This window comes from Leiobunum rupestre, chromosome 1 (assembly GCF_980474605.1).
Source record: "Leiobunum rupestre chromosome 1, qqLeiRupe1.1.hap1, whole genome shotgun sequence".
Classification (NCBI taxonomy): domain Eukaryota; kingdom Metazoa; phylum Arthropoda; class Arachnida; order Opiliones; family Sclerosomatidae; genus Leiobunum; species Leiobunum rupestre.
In genome coordinates this window covers 19,656,582-19,679,182 of record NC_143384.1, presented here as the reverse complement: position 1 = coordinate 19,679,182, position 22,601 = coordinate 19,656,582, and the positions used below count along the sequence as shown (strand labels likewise).

The window sequence follows — 22,601 nt, the reverse complement described above, 5'->3', positions numbered from 1 at the left end:
TTTGAGAAATTTGTTATATATAATCCTATTAGTCCTATAAGGAATTTAAATTATTAGCTGCGCTTCCCGAAAAAGGCATTTAGTAATCTACCAAAAAATAAAAATCCCAAGTGTTTTAATTATTTTTATTATTAAGCCTTATTTAAAACAATAAGCAAGATACGTTACACAAACTTTTGCGTAAATCGTGTTTTACATTTTATTTTATACACATTTGAATAATAACTTAGCATTATATTTTCGTGCACTTAAATGTTCATTTTTCTTATCACAAATTTTACCATATTCTGGAAACGCAATTATAGATATAAAAACATTTCATTTTTATTAACCAAAACCCTCGTTTTAAATTTTTAAAAACTTTAATTGTAGAAGGGGCTGGCAAAAATTTACAAACTGGCATTGGTTTTTAGATAACATTGCATACATTTTTTGTAGTGCGTTTTTTGAGCTAAAGATAGATCTATCTGTACCTTCGACTGTACTGTCAGCTAAGGCGTCATAATGATATAAACAAGTAGTCGCGTCAATGAAAATTTGTGCCCGCCTCTTTGGTTTAGATTTTCACGTTGTCACTATTCTAAATAATTTCGTACGTATGAAAAATTTTAGTTTTTAAAAATTTTCTTAGTGTGGAAGACAGGTTTTGGTTAATACATCATTAATTTTAAATTTATTTCAAATTTTAATTTTTAAGTGCCAATTTATGTATGATTTCCAAAAAAAATGGTAATATACTGTTAGCAATATTTATGAAGATCTCATAATAAATAATATCACATATAACTTAAAAATTTACATTATTAACATTCATGTTGAATATTGGGCTAGTTGTGATGAAATTAATTTTATTATCAGAAGCACCTTACAATTACGTAAGCTATAATTTAAAAAAAAATTACAATATATAAATTTCATAGGGTTTATTTTGTTCTCAAATATTTAGGATATTTTTTCTTAAAACGATTTCACATTTAAACATGATTTTAATATTAATTGAAACACATACAGGCAGTGATTAAATTATTTATATATAAATGCATCTTTTGATATATTGCAACGATCTTTAAATTATTTACAGGTTTTTTTTGGTTACGAAATGTGTATAATTTTAATTTAATTACGGATAACGTAAGCCATAAATACTTTTATTAAATTTTAAAATTTGTTTTTGTGTGCGCTTGCATCCTCTAAATGGGGGAATTATTTTAAACACTTTTACAATAATTTATAACCGCTGTAATAGATTTAGATATAAGCTATTGCAAACTAATTTCCTTTTTATTACAAGGATAAGGGCTCATGTAACTAAGTATTCTTAGCAGGTTGGGGGTGGGTATTTTAATAATTCTTTTTACACGTTAGAGGGCGCACCAATATGATTTCTGACGTCATCTTCCAACTTAACTTTAACGTTTATTAGCGCTCTTTATCGAAAGCGACACGTAGTGAGGGTTTTTGAACCCTTCTTATATTTTTAAAGGCGATTTTTTTAATGCTGTATGTAGCAAAATTTGATTTTGACGATGTCCTTTTTGGAAATTACGGTTTACCTTTTACCATTTTTGAAAAAACTTTGATTTTGTAGTTTTTAATAATTGTAATGTCAGTCTTATTATCAGGTTTAATTTCTAGAAAATTAACCTTTTCAGAAATTTAACTTTGTACTTAACATTTTGTATCCCAGGGAAAATAGATAGTTACTACCAAAATTCCGATTCTCAATATTTTTACAGTTAAACAATTCAAACAAACATTAAGAGCGAAAACGCTTAGTTTCGATTTGATTTTTACCAGATGGCGCCAGTTTTAAAATATTCGGTGGAAAAGAATATAAATGCGTAACCCTAGTTTGTATGACACTTATGTAAAATTCGTAGATCCAGTATAAATATGGAAGTTCAAAGTCAGGAAAAACTGTATAAAAGAAACACGAAAATATTTTTCTCTGTTTTTTGGTTAATTTATAAAATAAAATATCTTTAGACTGTTGGCGCCATCTGGTAAGACTTTAGGGTTTTTCATAAACGACTCCTAATGGCGTCAGTGCGTCACCCCCGTGAAAGGATCTTCTCCCTTTGTCGGATGTTTGGATAATTCGTCAAAATCTACGTTTCAGACTATGGCGCCATCTGGTAATCGACCTCTAATGGCGTCACCTCCGTGAAAGAATCTTCTCCCTTTGACAAATTGGTTTATCGTTCTATTTCACCCGCTTTAATCCACAAACAGGTCTCAGGACGTAACCCAAATCAGGATTATAATTTGTCAAAATATTTCCCGTCAGTTAATTTCCAGAAACGAACTTCGTCAAATCGCGAGAAACTTATGATGATAAAAAACTGATAGCAGCCCACAGCGACTCCTGTTAATACAATTCCAATCGCGTAATAATTTCGCACAGTTTATTTTCTGTAATATTTTTTCCGCTGTTGTTGTTGTTCATCTCTCTCGTTTCTCGTTCGATCTTTTCGCGTTCCTCCATCTTGGCTTTCTGCTCCAACTCCCTCTGCGCTTTCTCCTCCAATTCCTTCTGCAATTTCTCGTCGATGTTCTTGTAATTCAACTCGACCACCGACTCGGGCAAACGGCATTTGTCCATGTCCACGAAATCGCAAATCACCACGTTCAAACCAGATGGCACCTTGTCCGTAAGCCACTGAAGAATTGGCGGCCTAGATGGCGACACCAGCAAGGTTTTCAAGTTGCTGAAAGTGTGACGTAGCACGTAGAATAACGAAGGCGTCAACACGGCTTGGGTGACGTAGAAGACCCCTTGCGGTCGTTCTTGGTACTTTTCCGTCAGGAAATCCAGCAATCCCGTGACGGACACGGTGTTGGGCCAAGGGTTAGGGATCAGACGGCCGGGCCACAGGAACGGGTGGAATTTGGCCACGGGGTCCCGGTAGAAGAGGATGACCTGGAACCCTTTGGCCCACATCCAGTCCAGGGTGATGACGTTTGGGTCGCCCACCAACGGACACAGCGTCGACTGGAATGTGGAGATCAACAGCGTGATCAGTTTGTGATGGTCCTCGGAGTTCATTTTGTAAAAGTGTTGGATGTCCAGTAGTACCACTTCTTTCGATTTTTCGTCCAGGAATTTCTTGACGTCCTGTATTCGGAAGAAATTAGGGAAATTGTTTCGTATTTTAGGATTCGATTGTGGTTTTACCGCACTATAGGTAATAATCGTGATTCTATCTCTATTTAGGTGTTTAATTACTGATTCCGCTATTCTTCTTCGATTGTAAATCGGTTTATTTGATAAATAATCAGTTGGTTATTCGATAAATAATCAGTTGGTTATTCGATAAATAATCAGTTGGTTATTCGATAAATAATCAATTGGTTATTCGATAAATAATCAGTTGGTTATTCGATAAATAATCAGTTGGTTATTCGATAAATAATCAGTTGGTTATTCGATAAATAATCAGTTGGTTATTCGATAAATAATCAGTTGGTTATTCGATAAATAATCAGTTGGTTATTTGATAAATAAGCTGAATTGGTTATTCCATAACGAAACTAATTCGGTTATTCGATAAAGAAGCTGAATTGGTTATCCGATAACGAAGCTGCATCGTTTATTCGATAACGAAGCTACATCGGTTATTCGATAATGAAGCTGAATCGGGTTTTCGAAAATGAAGCTGAATTGGGTATTCGATAATGAAACTAAATTGTTTATTCGATAAAAAAATCAGTTATTCCATAAAGAAACTAATTCGGTTGTTCGATAAAAAAGCTGAATTGGTTATTCGATAATGAAACTAAATTAGATCCGGTTATCTTATGTAGAGAATCGGTTATTTTAAGCTAAATTAGACTAAGTCCATAGCAAGATTCCTGATCTTCTTACCTGTAATATATTTCTGACTGGTGCCCCGTAAAGGCCGTGAACGACGTAGAGGTCGTTGCAGCTCCCCCTGGAGGCGATGCGCAGGTCAAAATATCGGATGCCGGACTCGAGCTGTTGTCGAATGGGAATGGTTTGCGTCTTGGACCAATTGAGGATGATGTGCTTCATGAAACAGCCCATGAACACCGACGGGTAGTACAACTCTGGCTGGTCGGGCGCCACCTCCGAGTGAGGGTCCAGAGAGTAGCTGCCCGCATCGTGAGAACCTAACAATGACCACGAATAAGACACATGTAATGGACGGAGTTTGGGTTATTCAATAAAGAAACTAAATCGAATATTCGATAAAGTTAGGATTATTCGATGAAACTAAATCAGTTATTCGATAAAGTTCCAAATATTCTATGAAACTGAATCAGTTATTCGATAAATGTCGGAGTTTTCAATGACGAAGAGTCGGTTATTCGATAAAGTTCGGATTATTCGATGAAACTAAGTCAGTTATTTGATAAAGGTCGCATTATTCGATGAAATTAAATCAGTTATTGGATAAAGCTCGGAATATTCGATGAAGCTGAATCGGTTATTTGATAAAGGTCACATTATTCGATGAAATTAAATCGATTGTTCGGTGAAACTGAATCGTTTATTCGATTAAGGTCTATTATTCGATAAAATTAAATCGGCTATTCTAAAAGTTTCGGATTATTCGGTGAAAATGAATCGGTTATACGATAAAGTTCGGATTCAGGATTATTCGATATAACTGAATCAGTTATTCGATAAAAAAAAAGCTAAATCGGTTATTCGATGGAGTTCGGGTTATTTGATAACACATTTAATATTGTAAAACATAAAACGTCTAAAATCAAATTGAAAAAAGATAATATTATCATCGAAACAATTATAAAAGCATGAGTTAGGTAGAAGTATTCAAACATCGTTCCGTCGTGAACGAGCACATACATACTCGTTACGTCAACTAAATTCTAGCGCACGAAGCGCCATCTGTTTCAACTACTATCAAACTTTAAATTTAATAACACACCACTCATTACACAGCCCATCGTGCATTGTCGAAACTTAATGGCATCCAATCAAAATTATGATATATATTCTAAAACAAGTGACGTCGGCATAGTTCATAGTTGAATACCTGGTAAAGGTAGCTTATTACACTTTTAATAGACCAATTTTCTTTCAAACTGAAATCATAATGCGACCCCAACTACCCGAATAAAATCAATGGGGATTTCTTAAGAATACTTTTCCACCGTCCCAAAAAAATGAACGGGTAGTTGTTCGTTTCCTTCCCTCCCTGCATTTTTCCAATCTTCGTTTTCCAATTTAGGTTCAATACGGGGAGGGGAGGGAAATTGGGATCCGTCAATGTAATGCGAGTTCCTATTCGAAATTCGCCTACAGTGCGTATCATTTAAGAATATCAATTTCGGTTGGTTTGTTTGTAACTGCCGTTATTATTATGTTAGGCCTTATTGGAAGATTTAGGGACTCGATTGACATTAAGCCTTGGGATGCCCTCTGCTAGGCCTTTGCTGGAAGACAGCGAGTTATCTTTTTGGGAACACTCGGGGAAAAAAACAGAACCTAGCGAAAAACCAATTAGGCTTCTTTCAGTTCACGCTGCGAGGAGCGGTGGTGGGCGCGTTCTTCTCGTTTTGAGCGGGTTTTTGTTACTTGTAGAGACAATGAGCGGTAAAAAGAGCGCGAAACGAAAATAAATGGGGCGCCAATTTTGCTTCTTTAAAATGTGTCAAAAGAGAGGAGCGCCGCTTCCGCCTCTCCAAAAAGATTGAAAATGAGAGGAGCGCCGATTTCGTCTATCCAAAAAGATTGAAAATGAGAAGAGCGCCGATTTCGCCTATTAAAAACGTGCCAAAAGAGATTAGCGCCGATTCCGCCTCTTCAAAAAGAGGGACTATGAGAGGAGCGCCGATTCCGCCTCTCCAAAAATATTGAAAATGAGAGGAGCGCTGATTCCTGCTCTCCAAAGAGGGAAAATGAGAGGAGCGCCAATTCCACCTCTCCAAAAAAGATTGAAAATTAGAGGAGCGCCAATTCCACCTCTCCAAAAAAGATTGAAAATTAGAGGAGCGCCGATTTCACCTCTCAAAAATGTGCCAAAAGAGAGGAGTGCCGATTCCGCCTCTCCAAAAAGATTGAAAATGAGAGGAACACCGATTTCACCTCTCAAAAATGTGCCAAAAGAGAGGAACGCCGATTCCGCCCCTCCAAAAAGATTGAAAATGAAAGGAGCGCCGATTTCGTCTATCCAAAAAGAGGGAAAATGAGAGGAGCGCCGCTTCCGCCTCTCCAAAAAGATTGAAAATGAGAGGAGCGCCGATTTCACCTCTCAAAAATGTGCCAAAAGAGAGGAGTGCCGATTCCGCCTCTTCAAAAAGATTGAAAATGAGAGGAACACCGATTTCACCTCTCAAAAATGTGCCAAAAGAGAGGAGTGCCGATTCCGCCTCTTCAAAAAGATTGAAAATGAGAGGAGCGCCGATTTCGTCTATCCAAAAAGAGGGAAAATGAGAAAAGCGCCGCTTCCGCCTCTCCAAAAAGATTGAAAATGAGAGGAGCGCCGATTTCACCTCTCCAAAAAAGATTGAAAATTAGAGGAGCGCCGATTTCACCTCTCAAAAATGTGCCAAAAGAGAGGAGTGCCGATTCCGCCTCTTCAAAAAGATTGAAAATGTGAGGAGCGCCGATTTCACCTCTCAAAAATGTACCAAAAGAGAGGAGTGCCGATTCCGCCTCTTCAAAAAGATTGAAAATGAGAGGAGCGCCGATTTCACCTCTCAAAAATGTGCCAAAAGAGAGGAGTGCCGATTCCGCCTCTTCAAAAAGATTGAAAATGAGAGGAACACCGATTTCACCTCTCAAAAATGTGCCAAAAGAGAGGAGTGCCGATTCCGCCTCTTCAAAAAGATTGAAAATGAGAGGAGCGCCGATTCCGCCTCTTCAAAAAGATTGAAAATGAGAGGAGCGCCGATTTCACCTCTCAAAAATGTGCCAAAAGAGAGGAGTGCCGATTCCGCCTCTTCAAAAAGATTGAAAATGAGAGTAACACCGATTTCACCTCTCAAAAATGTGCCAAAAGAGAGGAGTGCCGATTCCGCCTCTTCAAAAAGATTGAAAATGAGAGGAACACCGATTTCACCTCTCAAAAATGTGCCAAAAGAGAGGAGCGCCGATTCCGCCTCTCCAAAAAGATTGAAAATGAGAGGAGCGCCGATTTCACCTCTCAAAAATGTGCCAAAAGAGAGGAGCGCCGATTCCACCTCTCCAAAAAGATTGAAAATGAGAGGAGCGCTGATTCCACCTCTCCAAAAAGAGGGATAATGAGAGGTGCGCCGATTCCGCCTCTCCAAAAAGATTGAAAATGAGAGGAGCGCCGATTTCACCTCTCAAAAATGTGCCAAAAGAGAGGAGTGCCGATTCCGCCTCTCCAAAAAGATTGAAAATGAGAGGAGTGCCAATTCCGCCTCTCCAAAAAGATTGAAAATGAGAGGAGCACCGATTCCTGCTCTCCAAAAAGGGAAAATGAGAGGAGCACCGATTTCGCCTATTAAAAACGTGCCAACAGAGAGGAGCGTCGATTCCGCCTCTTCAAAAAGAGGGAATATGAGAGGAGCGCCAATTCCGCCTCTCCAAAAAGATTGAAAATGAGAGGAGCGCCAATTTCACTTCTCAAAAATGTGCCAAAAGAGAGGAGTGAGGATTTCACCTCTCAAAAAGATTGAAAATGAGAGGAACACCGATTTCACCTCTCAAAAATGTGCCAAAAGAGAGGAGTGCCGATTCCGCCTCTTCAAAAAGATTGAAAATGAGAGGAACACCGATTTCACCTCTCAAAAATGTGCCAAAAGAGAGGAGCGCCGATTCCGCCCCTCCAAAAAGATTGAAAATGAAAGGAGTGCCGATTCCGCCTCTCCAAAAAATTGAAAATGAGAGGAGCGCCGATTCCTGCTCTCCAAAAAGGGAAAATGAGAGGAGCACCGATTTCGCCTATTAAAAACGTGCCAACAGAGAGGAGCGTCGATTCCGCCTCTTCAAAAAGAGGGAATATGAGAGGAGCGCCAATTCCGCCTCTCCAAAAAGATTGAAAATGAGAGGAGCGCCAATTTCACTTCTCAAAAATGTGCCAAAAGAGAGGAGTGAGGATTTCACCTCTCAAAAAGATTGAAAATGAGAGGAACACCGATTTCACCTCTCAAAAATGTGCCAAAAGAGAGGAGTGCCGATTCCGCCTCTTCAAAAAGATTGAAAATGAGAGGAACACCGATTTCACCTCTCAAAAATGTGCCAAAAGAGAGGAGCGCCGATTCCGCCCCTCCAAAAAGATTGAAAATGAGAGGAGCACCGATTTCGCCTATTAAAAACGTGCCAACAGAGAGGAGCGTCGATTCGGCCTCTTCAAAAAGAGGGAATATGAGAGGAGCGCCAATTCCGCCTCTCCAAAAAGATTGAAAATGAGAGGAGCGCCAATTTCACTTCTCAAAAATGTGCCAAAAGAGAGGAGTGAGGATTTCACCTCTCAAAAAGATTGAAAATGAGAGGAACACCGATTTCACCTCTCAAAAATGTGCCAAAAGAGAGGAGTGCCGATTCCGCCTCTTCAAAAAGATTGAAAATGAGAGGAACACCGATTTCACCTCTCAAAAATGTGCCAAAGGAGAGGAGCGCCGATTCCGCCCCTCCAAAAAGATTGAAAATGAAAGGAGTGCCGATTCCGCCTCTCCAAAAAGATTGAAAATGAGAGGAGCGCCGATTCCTGCTCTCCAAAAAGGGAAAATGAGAGGAGCACCGATTTCGCCTATTAAAAACGTGCCAACAGAGAGGAGCGTCGATTCCGCCTCTTCAAAAAGAGGGAATATGAGAGGAGCGCCAATTCCGCCTCTCCAAAAAGATTGAAAATGAGAGGAGCGCCAATTTCACTTCTCAAAAATGTGCCAAAAGAGAGGAGTGAGGATTTCACCTCTCTAAAAGATTGAAAATGAGAGGAACACAGATTTCACCTCTCAAAAATGTGCCAAAAGAGAGGAGTGCCGATTCCGCCTCTTCAAAAAGATTGAAAATGAGAGGAACACCGATTTCACCTCTCAAAAATGTGCCAAAAGAGAGGAGCGCCGATTCCGCCCCTCCAAAAAGATTGAAAATGAAAGGAGTGCCGATTCCGCCTCTCCAAAAAGATTGAAAATGAGAGGAGCGCCGATTCCTGCTCTCCAAAAAGGGAAAATGAGAGGAGCACCGATTTCGCCTATTAAAAACGTGCCAACAGAGAGGAGCGTCGATTCCGCCTCTTCAAAAAGAGGGAATATGAGAGGAGCGCCAATTCCGCCTCTCCAAAAAGATTGAAAATGAGAGGAGCGCCAATTTCACTTTTCAAAAATGTGCCAAAAGAGAGGAGTGAGGATTTCACCTCTCAAAAATGTGAAAAAAGAGAGGAGCGCCGATTTCACCTCTCCAAAAAAGATTGAAAATGAGAGGAGTGCCGATTTCACCTCTCAAAAATGTGCCAAAAGAGAGGAGTGCCGATTCCGCCCCTCCAAAAAGATTGAAAATGAAAGGAGTGCCGATTCCGCCTCTCCAAAAAGATTGAAAATGAGAGGAGCGCCGATTCCTGCTCTCCAAAAAGGGAAAATGAGAGGAGCACCGATTTCGCCTATTAAAAACGTGCCAACAGAGAGGAGCGTCGATTCCGCCTCTTCAAAAAGAGGGAATATGAGAGGAGCGCCAATTCCGCCTCTCCAAAAAGATTGAAAATGAGAGGAGCGCCAATTTCACTTCTCAAAAATGTGCCAAAAGAGAGGAGTGAGGATTTCACCTCTCAAAAATGTGAAAAAAGAGAGGAGCGCCGATTTCACCTCTCCAAAAAAGATTGAAAATTAGAGGAGCGCCGATTTCACCTCTCAAAAAAGGGAAAATGAGAAGAGCACCGATTCCGCCTCTCCAATAAAGATTGAAAATGAGAGGAGTGCCGATTTCACCTCTCAAAAATATGCCAAAAGAGAGGAGTGCCGATTCCGCCCCTCCAAAAAGATTGAAAATGAAAGGAGTGCCGATTCCGCCTCTCCAAAAAGATTGAAAATGAGAGGAACACCGATTTCACCTCTCAAAAATGTGCCAAAAGAGAGGAGTGCCGATTCCGCCTCTTCAAAAAGATTGAAAATGAGAGGAGCGCCGATTCCGCCTCTTCAAAAAGATTGAAAATGAGAGGAGCGCCGATTTCACCTCTCAAAAATGTGCCAAAAGAGAGGAGTGCCGATTCCGCCTCTTCAAAAAGATTGAAAATGAGAGTAACACCGATTTCACCTCTCAAAAATGTGCCAAAAGAGAGGAGTGCCGATTCCGCCTCTTCAAAAAGATTGAAAATGAGAGGAACACCGATTTCACCTCTCAAAAATGTGCCAAAAGAGAGGAGCGCCGATTCCGCCTCTCCAAAAAGATTGAAAATGAGAGGAGCGCCGATTTCACCTCTCAAAAATGTGCCAAAAGAGAGGAGCGCCGATTCCACCTCTCCAAAAAGATTGAAAATGAGAGGAGCGCTGATTCCACCTCTCCAAAAAGAGGGATAATGAGAGGTGCGCCGATTCCGCCTCTCCAAAAAGATTGAAAATGAGAGGAGCGCCGATTTCACCTCTCAAAAATGTGCCAAAAGAGAGGAGCGCCGATTCCGCCCCTCCAAAAAGATTGAAAATGAAAGGAGTGCCGATTCCGCCTCTCCAAAAAATTGAAAATGAGAGGAGCGCCGATTCCTGCTCTCCAAAAAGGGAAAATGAGAGGAGCACCGATTTCGCCTATTAAAAACGTGCCAACAGAGAGGAGCGTCGATTCCGCCTCTTCAAAAAGAGGGAATATGAGAGGAGCGCCAATTCCGCCTCTCCAAAAAGATTGAAAATGAGAGGAGCGCCAATTTCACTTCTCAAAAATGTGCCAAAAGAGAGGAGTGAGGATTTCACCTCTCAAAAAGATTGAAAATGAGAGGAACACCGATTTCACCTCTCAAAAATGTGCCAAAAGAGAGGAGTGCCGATTCCGCCTCTTCAAAAAGATTGAAAATGAGAGGAACACCGATTTCACCTCTCAAAAATGTGCCAAAAGAGAGGAGCGCCGATTCCGCCCCTCCAAAAAGATTGAAAATGAGAGGAGCACCGATTTCGCCTATTAAAAACGTGCCAACAGAGAGGAGCGTCGATTCGGCCTCTTCAAAAAGAGGGAATATGAGAGGAGCGCCAATTCCGCCTCTCCAAAAAGATTGAAAATGAGAGGAGCGCCAATTTCACTTCTCAAAAATGTGCCAAAAGAGAGGAGTGAGGATTTCACCTCTCAAAAAGATTGAAAATGAGAGGAACACCGATTTCACCTCTCAAAAATGTGCCAAAAGAGAGGAGTGCCGATTCCGCCTCTTCAAAAAGATTGAAAATGAGAGGAACACCGATTTCACCTCTCAAAAATGTGCCAAAGGAGAGGAGCGCCGATTCCGCCCCTCCAAAAAGATTGAAAATGAAAGGAGTGCCGATTCCGCCTCTCCAAAAAGATTGAAAATGAGAGGAGCGCCGATTCCTGCTCTCCAAAAAGGGAAAATGAGAGGAGCACCGATTTCGCCTATTAAAAACGTGCCAACAGAGAGGAGCGTCGATTCCGCCTCTTCAAAAAGAGGGAATATGAGAGGAGCGCCAATTCCGCCTCTCCAAAAAGATTGAAAATGAGAGGAGCGCCAATTTCACTTCTCAAAAATGTGCCAAAAGAGAGGAGTGAGGATTTCACCTCTCTAAAAGATTGAAAATGAGAGGAACACAGATTTCACCTCTCAAAAATGTGCCAAAAGAGAGGAGTGCCGATTCCGCCTCTTCAAAAAGATTGAAAATGAGAGGAACACCGATTTCACCTCTCAAAAATGTGCCAAAAGAGAGGAGCGCCGATTCCGCCCCTCCAAAAAGATTGAAAATGAAAGGAGTGCCGATTCCGCCTCTCCAAAAAGATTGAAAATGAGAGGAGCGCCGATTCCTGCTCTCCAAAAAGGGAAAATGAGAGGAGCACCGATTTCGCCTATTAAAAACGTGCCAACAGAGAGGAGCGTCGATTCCGCCTCTTCAAAAAGAGGGAATATGAGAGGAGCGCCAATTCCGCCTCTCCAAAAAGATTGAAAATGAGAGGAGCGCCAATTTCACTTTTCAAAAATGTGCCAAAAGAGAGGAGTGAGGATTTCACCTCTCAAAAATGTGAAAAAAGAGAGGAGCGCCGATTTCACCTCTCCAAAAAAGATTGAAAATGAGAGGAGTGCCGATTTCACCTCTCAAAAATGTGCCAAAAGAGAGGAGTGCCGATTCCGCCCCTCCAAAAAGATTGAAAATGAAAGGAGTGCCGATTCCGCCTCTCCAAAAAGATTGAAAATGAGAGGAGCGCCGATTCCTGCTCTCCAAAAAGGGAAAATGAGAGGAGCACCGATTTCGCCTATTAAAAACGTGCCAACAGAGAGGAGCGTCGATTCCGCCTCTTCAAAAAGAGGGAATATGAGAGGAGCGCCAATTCCGCCTCTCCAAAAAGATTGAAAATGAGAGGAGCGCCAATTTCACTTCTCAAAAATGTGCCAAAAGAGAGGAGTGAGGATTTCACCTCTCAAAAATGTGAAAAAAGAGAGGAGCGCCGATTTCACCTCTCCAAAAAAGATTGAAAATTAGAGGAGCGCCGATTTCACCTCTCAAAAAAGGGAAAATGAGAAGAGCACCGATTCCGCCTCTCCAATAAAGATTGAAAATGAGAGGAGTGCCGATTTCACCTCTCAAAAATATGCCAAAAGAGAGGAGTGCCGATTCCGCCCCTCCAAAAAGATTGAAAATGAAAGGAGTGCCGATTCCGCCTCTCCAAAAAGATTGAAAATGAGAGGAGCGCCGATTCCTGCTCTCCAAAAAGGGAAAATGAGAGGAGCACCGATTTCGCCTATTAAAAACGTGCCAACAGAGAGGAGCGTCGATTCCGCCTCTTCAAAAAGAGGGAATATGAGAGGAGCGCCAATTCCGCCTCTCCAAAAAGATTGAAAATGAGAGGAGCGCCAATTTCACTTCTCAAAAATGTGCCAAAAGAGAGGAGTGAGGATTTCACCTCTCAAAAAGATTGAAAATGAGAGGAACACAGATTTCACCTCTCAAAAATGTGCCAAAAGAGAGGAGTGCCGATTCCGCCTCTTCAAAAAGATTGAAAATGAGAGGAACACCGATTTCACCTCTCAAAAATGTGCCAAAAGAGAGGAGCGCCGATTCCGCCCCTCCAAAAAGATTGAAAATGAAAGGAGTGCCGATTCCGCCTCTCCAAAAAGATTGAAAATGAGAGGAGCGCCGATTCCTGCTCTCCAAAAAGGGAAAATGAGAGGAGCACCGATTTCGCCTATTAAAAACGTGCCAACAGAGAGGAGCGTCGATTCCGCCTCTTCAAAAAGAGGGAATATGAGAGGAGCGCCAATTCCGCCTCTCCAAAAAGATTGAAAATGAGAGGAGCGCCAATTTCACTTCTCAAAAATGTGCCAAAAGAGAGGAGTGAGGATTTCACCTCTCAAAAAGATTGAAAATGAGAGGAACACAGATTTCACCTCTCAAAAATGTGCCAAAAGAGAGGAGTGCCGATTCCGCCTCTTCAAAAAGATTGAAAATGAGAGGAACACCGATTTCACCTCTCAAAAATGTGCAAAAAGAGAGGAGCGCCGATTTCACCTATCAAAAGTGTGCCAAAAGAGAGGAGCGCCGATTTCACCTCTCAAAAATGTGCCAAAAGAGAGGAGCGCCGATTTCACCTCTCAAAAATGTGCCAAAAGAGAGGAGCGCCGATTTCACCTCTCAAAAATGTGCCAAAAGAGAGGAGCGCCGATTTCACCTCTCAAAAATGTGCCAAAAGAGAGGAGCGCCGATTTCACCTCTCAAAAATGTGCCAAAAGAGAGGAGCGCCGATTTCACCTCTCAAAAATGTGCCAAAAGAGAGGAGCGCCGATTTCACCTATCAAAAATGTGCCAAAAGAGAGGAGCGCCGATTTCACCTCTCAAAAATGTGCCAAAAGAGAGGAGCGCCGATTTCACCTCTCAAAAATGTGCCAAAAGAGAGGAGCGCCGATTTCACCTATCAAAAATGTGCCAAAAGAGAGGAGCGCCGATTTCACCTATCAAAAATTTGCCAAAAGAGAGGAGCGCCGATTTCACCTATCAAAAATTTGCCAAAAGAGAGGAGCGCCGATTTCACCTCTCAAAAATGTGCCAAAAGAGAGGAGCGCCGATTTCACCTCTCAAAAATGTGCCAAAAGAGAGGAGCGCCGATTTCACCTCTCAAAAATGTGCCAAAAGAGAGGAGCGCCGATTTCACCTATCAAAAATTTGCCAAAAGAGAGGAGCGCCGATTTCACCTATCAAAAATTTGCCAAAAGAGAGGAGCGCCGATTTCACCTATCAAAAATTTGCCAAAAGAGACGCGATCCAATTTTACGTCTCAGAGATGAGAGAGCAGATATCAGACGAGTTGAGCAGTTTTTTTCTCGAAAGTGCCCACCATTAAAGAAGAGAAGGTAAGATATGTAGAAAAGGTCTTCTGCAGGCGTACCCTCCGGATTCTTAAGACTGCGCTGCTGCTTGTGTCATTGCGCCATCGATTTCGCCTTTCCGCTATTTACTCAGCCGTGTTATTTGTTCTATACCATAAAGATTTATATTACGCCACGTCCAAATATTTCCGCCAAATATGCCTCTTTTTGGGTTGTGCCCTTTTCCAGCCGGGGTCTTTCTAGACTCCCTGGCCACGCTTCTCGCACTTTGTTATATTCATAGAGTTGACTTAACTCAGTTGATTTAACTTTTTCTCAGAGTGGACTTACCATTAACTCAGAGTTGACTTAGCACGAACTCAGAGTTGACTTAGCACTAACTCAGAGTTGACTTAGCATTAACTCAGAGTGGACCTAGCATTAACTCAGAGTGGACCTAGCACTATCTCAGAGTTGACTTAGCACTAACTCAGAGTTGACTTAGCTTTAACTCAGAGTGGACCTAGCATTAACTCAGAGTGGACCTAGCATTAACTTAGAGTTGACTTAGCATTAACTCAGAGTGGACCTAGCACTATCTCAGAGTTGACTTAGCACTATCTCAGAGTTGACTTAGCATTAACTCAGAGTTGACTTAGCATTAACTCAGAGTTGACTTAGCATTAACTCAGAGTGGACCTAGCACTATCTCAGAGTTGACTTAGCACTAACTCAGAGTTGACTTAGCATTAACTCAGAGTGGACCTAGCATTAACTTAGAGTTGACTTAGCATTAACTCAGAGTGGACCTAGCACTATCTCAGAGTTGACTTAGCATTAACTCAAGAGTGGACCTAGCATTAACTCAGAGTGGACCTAGCATTAACTCAGAGTGGACCTAGCATTAACTCAGAGTGGACTTAGCATTAACTCAGTTGATTTAACATTTACTTAGTTGATTTAAATTTTTCTCAGAGTTGACTTAACATTTAAAAATATTTTTATTTCATGTTGACTCCGCGTTAACTCAACATAAGGATGATAATATTCGCGAAAAAAGTAGATTAGTCCATAATGAAAAGGGATAAAATAGCTAAATCCTAAACAAATTTGAAGAAATTTAAAAACTTACTAATAACTCGTACCAATAGCAAACAAAAAACGCGAATCTCGGATCAAATAGATCTTCGAGTAAAAAACTACATAAAAACGAAATAAAATAGCCAGAAATTCTAACGGTAGACCGGTTTCGTTCTATTTGGAATTCATCAGTACCGTGCGGGAAATCTGGCTGGCGACTGTCAAATCTGAAAGAGAAACTAAGCCTAAGCATTAAAAATTTAGTTTTTATGTAGTTTATTACTCGAAGATCTATTTGATCCGAGATTCGCGGTTTTTGTTTGCTCGAAGACTTATTGGTACGAGCTAATAGTGAGTTTTTTAATTTTTTTAATTTCTTCAAATTTGTTTAGGATTTAGCTATATTATCCCTTTTAATTATGGACTAATATACTTTTTCGCGTATTTTATCAGCCTTCTCACAGTCCATAGGTGGTTTCTTCTAACTTAACTCAACATAAACCCTGTGTGGATTCCAGCATCGGTGGATATTATTAATTGTATAATGTATAGACTAATTTGATAACGAACCCTTGTTTAGCACGGCGTAAACCAAAAATAATAAAACACAAGTAGAGCTTAAAAACAAATCCTTATTTTAAAATAAGTACAAAGGAACTGTACAACAACGTTTGATCATTACGGTAGGCTCCTTCTCCAACGACCAACGATACATTTTAAAGCCCTTCTAAGACCCGATTTAAGAAATAAATTACAACAGGAACTATCAAATGTCTTTTCCATGTATGGGCCGAAACTTAGATTTTATAGCTCGAATATATTGCCCTACAAGCGCGCTTACGGAACGGAAGGCCAAACCTTTTATTTTTTTGATACTAAAAGAGTTTTCAAATTCTTAGAGAGAAAGAGCGAGGTGGCGCTTTTCGCCTTTCTTTTCAGTTCGGCGCAACATAGATGGCGCCTGAATTATATGCTGATAAAAGTGACAATTTCAGGGTTGCCGCAGTTTTTTCACAATCCAATTCCCTGATTTTTCCAAGTTTTCCCTGACCATCTCAGGAGATTTTCCCTGACTTATTTTGTGCCAAGATTTTGTATTTTGTAATATATATTTTAGTAAAAGTTCCCTGACGTTTCCCTGATTTTTAGACTAATTTTTAAAATTCCCTGACTTGTCCCTGATTTTTAAACCCAAATTCAAATTCCCTGACTTTTCCAGGAATTCCAGGTTTTCCAGGTACCGTGGCAACCCTGTTACTTTCCTCAAATTATTGAAATAAATTTTGTTTGAAACTATTAGTCGAGGTAGAGAGGCCCTCGGATATATACAAATTGGATCCCAGGGTATAAATGGATAGGGGGCTTCGTCGCTGTCTGTTCTACGAATATGGAGACATCTAGTGGGGCTGAATGTTGAACTTAAAAGCGTCATTATAGAATTTTAATAATAATAATAATCAGCTAGACTAATGCCCAAGGCACCACCTTAGGCCTAAGCTATCGAGCGACTTTTGAAGCCTTTAATTCAGGTGGTCGGGTTACATTGCTTAGGGGGGAGAACTAAATTAAGAATTATATTAATATTAAATGAACATTAAGAATTATATTAAATAAATTAAATTGACATTAAGAATATATTAATATTAAATAAATTAAATTAACGTTCAGAATTATATTAATATTAAATAAATTAAATTGAAATTAAGAATTGTATTAATATTAAACAAATTATATTAATATTAAACAAATTATATTAATATTAAACAAATTATATTAATATTAAACAAATTATATTAATATTAAATAAATTAAATTAACGTTAAGAATTATATTAATATTAAATAAATTAGATTAACGTTAAGAATTATATTAATATTAAACAAATTAAATTAACGTTAAGAATTATATTAATATTAAATAAATTAGATTAAAGTTAAGAATTATATTAATATTAAATAAATTAGATTAACGTTAAGAATTATATTCATATTAAAATATTAATACGCTTTTCTCACCATATGTAAATTTAGATGTCGGCTTCAGCGCCGGACTGTATTTCAGCTTTGGCCACCTTGTTTGATATTAAAAAGAGTTTTTAAATTCTTCAAGAGAGAGATAGATGGCGTTTTTCGACTTTTCTTTTAAAAATGGGAAAAAAGCCTAGTTTTCCGTTTTTTAGTTTCTCTCTACGGAGAAGAATTTATTTACGTTTTGATAAGAAAAAGTTACCGGCAGTATTTCAATGGCGTGAAGTACGACTTCTTTTATTTCTATAGCGTCGCCATCTATCGGAGACATTTCCAATTTGTTTTACAAAATGGCGGCTTCAACGACAGGTTTCAATTTTGGAGCGAAGGCTTACTGGGTTGGAGGGTTCTGAAGATTAATTTTTGATGAATAGTTGTCGTATTTAGATTATCACCTTAGGCTATTTTTTCTATCTAGACAGTTTCTTCACGGCTCGGCAGATGGCGTTCAAGAAGTAAAAAATGGGCGTGAAATTTACGGTAATTTGTTCCTATCAGACCGAAATGAAAATTGAGTAATTGCTATGTCTGAAACCGTTAGGGTGACAAATGAAAGTGATATATTAAAAGAAAAAAAAAGAAAAATATACATTAGTCGATAAGAAATTCTAGCGATATATTAATCGATAAGAAATTCAAGCGATATATTAATCGATAAGAAATTCAAGCGATATATTAATCGATAAGAAATTCTAGCGATATATTAATCGATAAGAAATTCAAGCGATATATTAATCGATAAGAAATTCAAGCGATATATTAATCGATAAGAAATGCAAGCGGTATATTAGTTGATAAGAAATGCAAGTGATATATTAAACGATAAGAAATGCAAGTGATTTATTAATTGATAAGAAATACAAGGGATGTATTAATCGATAAGAAATGCAAATGATATATTAATCGATAAATTTAAATGATATATTAATTGATACATTTAATGATATATTAATTGATAAGAAATGCAAAAGATATTTTTATTGATAAGAAATGCAAATGACATATTAATTGATAAGAAATGCAAATGATATATTAAGTGATAAGAAATGCAAGTGATAGGTTAATTGATGAAAATGGGAATTATATATTAATTGATAAAAAATGGAAATGATATATTAATCGATTAAAGTGATATATTAATTGATTAAAGTGATATATTAATCGATAAAATTTCAAGTGATATATTATTCGATAAAATTTTAAGTGATATATTAATCGATAAAAATTCAAATGATATATTAATCGATCAAGTTGGGCAATCGGGGTCCAGAAATTTGGGCATTTGATATTTCTGACACTTAAAATAGTGGTAAATTATCTGGAAAAATCACCGAATTTCAAAATGGATCTAAACGTCATGTAAAATCTGTGAAAGTTAGGGATTTTTAGGAATTAGGCAATTTAATTTTGGTTGTTAATGGAAAACATAAAGATTAAAAATTTAAAATTTTTAGATTAAAAAGTGTCAGGAAAAATCTAGGAAAGTCAGAGAATTTGAATGTGCTTTCTTTGACGAGTACGGGCAAATAGCCAAACTAACTCGATGTGAAACTTATGTAACCACTTGGCTGACTTGTTGAGATTATTTTTGTAGTGGGTCATTTGCTTCGATAGAGCTCCCAAGATTCCACTCGTAACATAAAAAATATTTTCGCCAAATGCGTCTCTTCGATTTCCCCTTGAGTCACTTTTATATTCGTGACGTCATCGTCTATATGGTGGAAGGCTAAGTATATTCAAAGTCTCTCAATATTCCCTGATTTAACTAACCATATTAAAGCAACTGTCGGCTCTATCATTGCCACCTGTATTATGAAATGCCCCTGTTATTAGAGATGGCCATGAATCTTTCCGATTCTTCGAAAAACGTGACTTTAGTGGAGAGCGTGGTGCCATCTATTAATGGCAAAGGAAGCTGAAATTCAAAATAGCGAAACAATAATGTCTACAGAGAACCGTTTTAGATTATTATAATTAGACAATTTTTACTCTATTTAGTGGACTTTAACTCAAATTATATATCCCATGTAAAAATGTTGTTTAAAATTACTGTAATTTATGTTATTGACCAATTTACAAACGATTCAATCAACGCGAGGGGTACCTATAAGTACCCGCCTTTTGGGTCAAAATGTAGCTTAACTGTCTTGTTTTCAATAATAATAATAACAATAATAACAATAATAATAATAATAATAATCAGCTAGGCCAATACCTAAGGCCAAAGTATTCTAGCGACATCTGTTGATAAAAGAGCTACTTGACATCCAGTCGACACTTGCTTACAGCAACTGTCGGCTCTATCATTGCCACCTGTATTATGAAATGCCCCTGTTATTAGAGATGGCCATGAATCTTTCCGATTCTTCGAAAAACGCGACTTTAGTGGAGAGCGTGGTGCCATCTATTAATGGCAAAGGATGCTGAAATTCAAAATAGCGAAACAATAATGTCGTCAGATAACCATTGCAGAGTATTATAATTAGACAACTTATACTCTATTTAGTGGACTTTAACCTAAATTATATATCCCATGTAACAAATATTGTTTATAATTACTATAATTCCTGTTATTGACCAATTTACAAACGGTTCAATCACGCGAGGGGTACCTAAAAGTACCCGGCTTTTGGGTCAAAATGTAGCTTAGCTGTCTTGTTTTTATTACGACGATAGCGACATCTGTTGAAAAAATAGCTACTGGACGTCGAGCCGACACTTGCTTTAAGATATTTTCCCGGACTTTTTAGGGCTAATAAATTACATTTATAAATTTAAATGGACTTATATTTCTGTACAAAGGTTATTGCAACGTTACAAAAGTCATCAAAACTTTCCAGGACCTAAATAATAATCACAGAATTTGTCATAGATCTAGATTAAAATAAACTTTAATTTTTAAATTATCTGGTTTCCCTGACGAGTGGCAACCTTTTATATTGATAAACCATGAGGGGATTAAACATACTATAATGCACGTAAATATAATTAAAATGTTAATTTTCAGTTGTAATTAATTTAAAAATAATGTTGTAATACAAAACGGATTAGTAAATGAACCTGAGCCATTTTGATTAAAATTTAATTTTTATTACGAACGCTCGCCCCAAAGTGGCGTTAGTGTCGTAAACAGAATTTACAGTTTTCTTGATTTGCCTGTCTTTAAGTTTCAGCAGAGGTATATAAGATATGTCTTACTTGCGAAGTATTTGTCTATACTGATAATGTACGTTCATTTAAAAATAATTATTTAATAATAAAATTATTTATTTTAGTTTATCCTACAATTAGCCTTTTCAGTTTACATTTCGGGTAACGTGAGAAGCTCATTTGATAATAGAAAATTGTCTGCTTAGTTATTAAACTTTTAGGAGGTTAGATTATGACATTATATCAGTAATATAAACGCGTGAAATGAAGGGATTTTATGTTGATTTCGTAAAAATCGGAAAACAATGGTATGGTCGGTTAATAAAATTTATTGGCTTTTATAACTTTGAAACTTAATAAATATTTTCAGTAAAAATGTATGACCTAGATCATGCAATATAAAAATAGAAAGGGGTAAATTATCTGAACGTAAGTCTGACTTATAGGGTGCCAATCGAAAGCTTCCGTTAACTAACCTCCTAAAATTTAATAACTTTGACTTTAATTTTAAAAAAAATGTATAATTCTACAAAATCTTTTTTGAATTCTATTGTAAAATCAGTCGAAATATTTTTCAGGTGGCCTGTGATTATTTGACTAGCTAAAATTTGTTCCTTCATGGACCGTTCGATTATTTCAAATTCTGAATTAATAATAATAATAATAATATTATTTATTTCGCAGAACAATACAAACTATTAATAATGATTTTTTTCTAAATAGGTTGAAAATGACTAGCCCTAAAAATAATAATAGTAATTTAAAAACCGCTGTTGCGTAGTGAAATGTAAAATACTTTAATTTAATTATAATTAAATTATGAAATGAATTAAATTTTCTTGAGCCAAAGGTATTTGGTAAAAAATCAAATTTTTAAAGTAAAATGACACTTATAGAATTAAAAAATTTGGCCCGGCGTCAAAACTAATTTTACCACCAGATGTGTAATATACTTTTGGTTTCACCCCTTCCATCCACGCTATCGATTCGTAAGAGCTGGCTGGAGTTTAGCGATGACTGGCCAATGCGGCACCACGACCGCCACTTCCGGCTGGTCTTTTCCACGTCTTTCTTCCGCTTCTCGATTCTTAAGCCGTTCTTTTCGATCACGTTTTCCGCCGCTTTTTACTTCGGCGCCACTTAGGTACCGCCGAATTATATTCGGACAAAAGTGGAAAATTTCATTTTTTGGTTGCCAAAGGTAGAGCGGCTTCAAAATATCTGCAAACTGGTTCCCACGGTCTAGAGAGATCTAGTATATAGAGGGCTTCGTCGCTGTCTGTTCTAGGAATGTGGGGTCCTCTATCTTAAATTCAAATTAAGTTTTAAATTAATACTTAATAAATATGATGAATTAATTTCATATTAAATTAATAAGAAGAATTAAATTGATATTAAATTATTATGAAGAATTAAATAATATTCAAATATTAAGTATTAAATTAATATCAAATTATTATGAAGTATTAAATTAATATTAAATTATTATGAAGAATTAAATAATATTCAAATATTAAGTATTAAATTAATATGAGGAATTAAAACAATATGAAGAATTAAATTAATATTAAATTATTATGAAGAATTAAATAATATTCAAATATTAAGTATTAAATTAATATGAGGAATTAAAACAATATGAAGAATTAAATTAATATTAAATTATAATGAAGAATTAAATAATATTAAAATATTATGTATAAAATTAATATTAAATTAAAATTTAGGATTAAATTCATATTAAAATGAAATTTAGGATTAAATTCATAATTAATAAAAATTTAAGATTAATTTCATAATTAATAAAAATTAAGGATTAAATTCACAATTAATAAAAGTTTAGGATTAAATTCATAATTAATAAAAACTTAGGATTAAATTCATAGTTAATAAAAGTTTAGGATTAAATTCATAGTTAATAAAAGTTTAGGATTAAATTCATAATTAATAA

General features: G+C 37.4%; 1 protein-coding gene across 1 annotated transcript in view; it reads right to left on the bottom strand.

Moving 5' to 3' along the window:
• Positions 1 to 1,652: 1,652 nt before the first annotated feature.
• LOC149961274 (PI-PLC X domain-containing protein 3) overlaps positions 1,653 to 22,601 on the bottom strand; it is a 31,508-nt gene continuing 10,559 nt past the window's right edge. Inside the window, exons 2-3 of the mRNA XM_090176465.1 lie at positions 3,866 to 4,131; positions 1,653 to 3,115 (exon numbers count right to left, since the gene is read on the bottom strand). Coding sequence (XP_090032591.1) covers positions 2,369 to 3,115; positions 3,866 to 4,131 — 1,013 coding nt within the window. The 3' untranslated portion in view covers positions 1,653 to 2,368. The remainder of the gene's footprint in view (positions 3,116 to 3,865; positions 4,132 to 22,601) is intronic.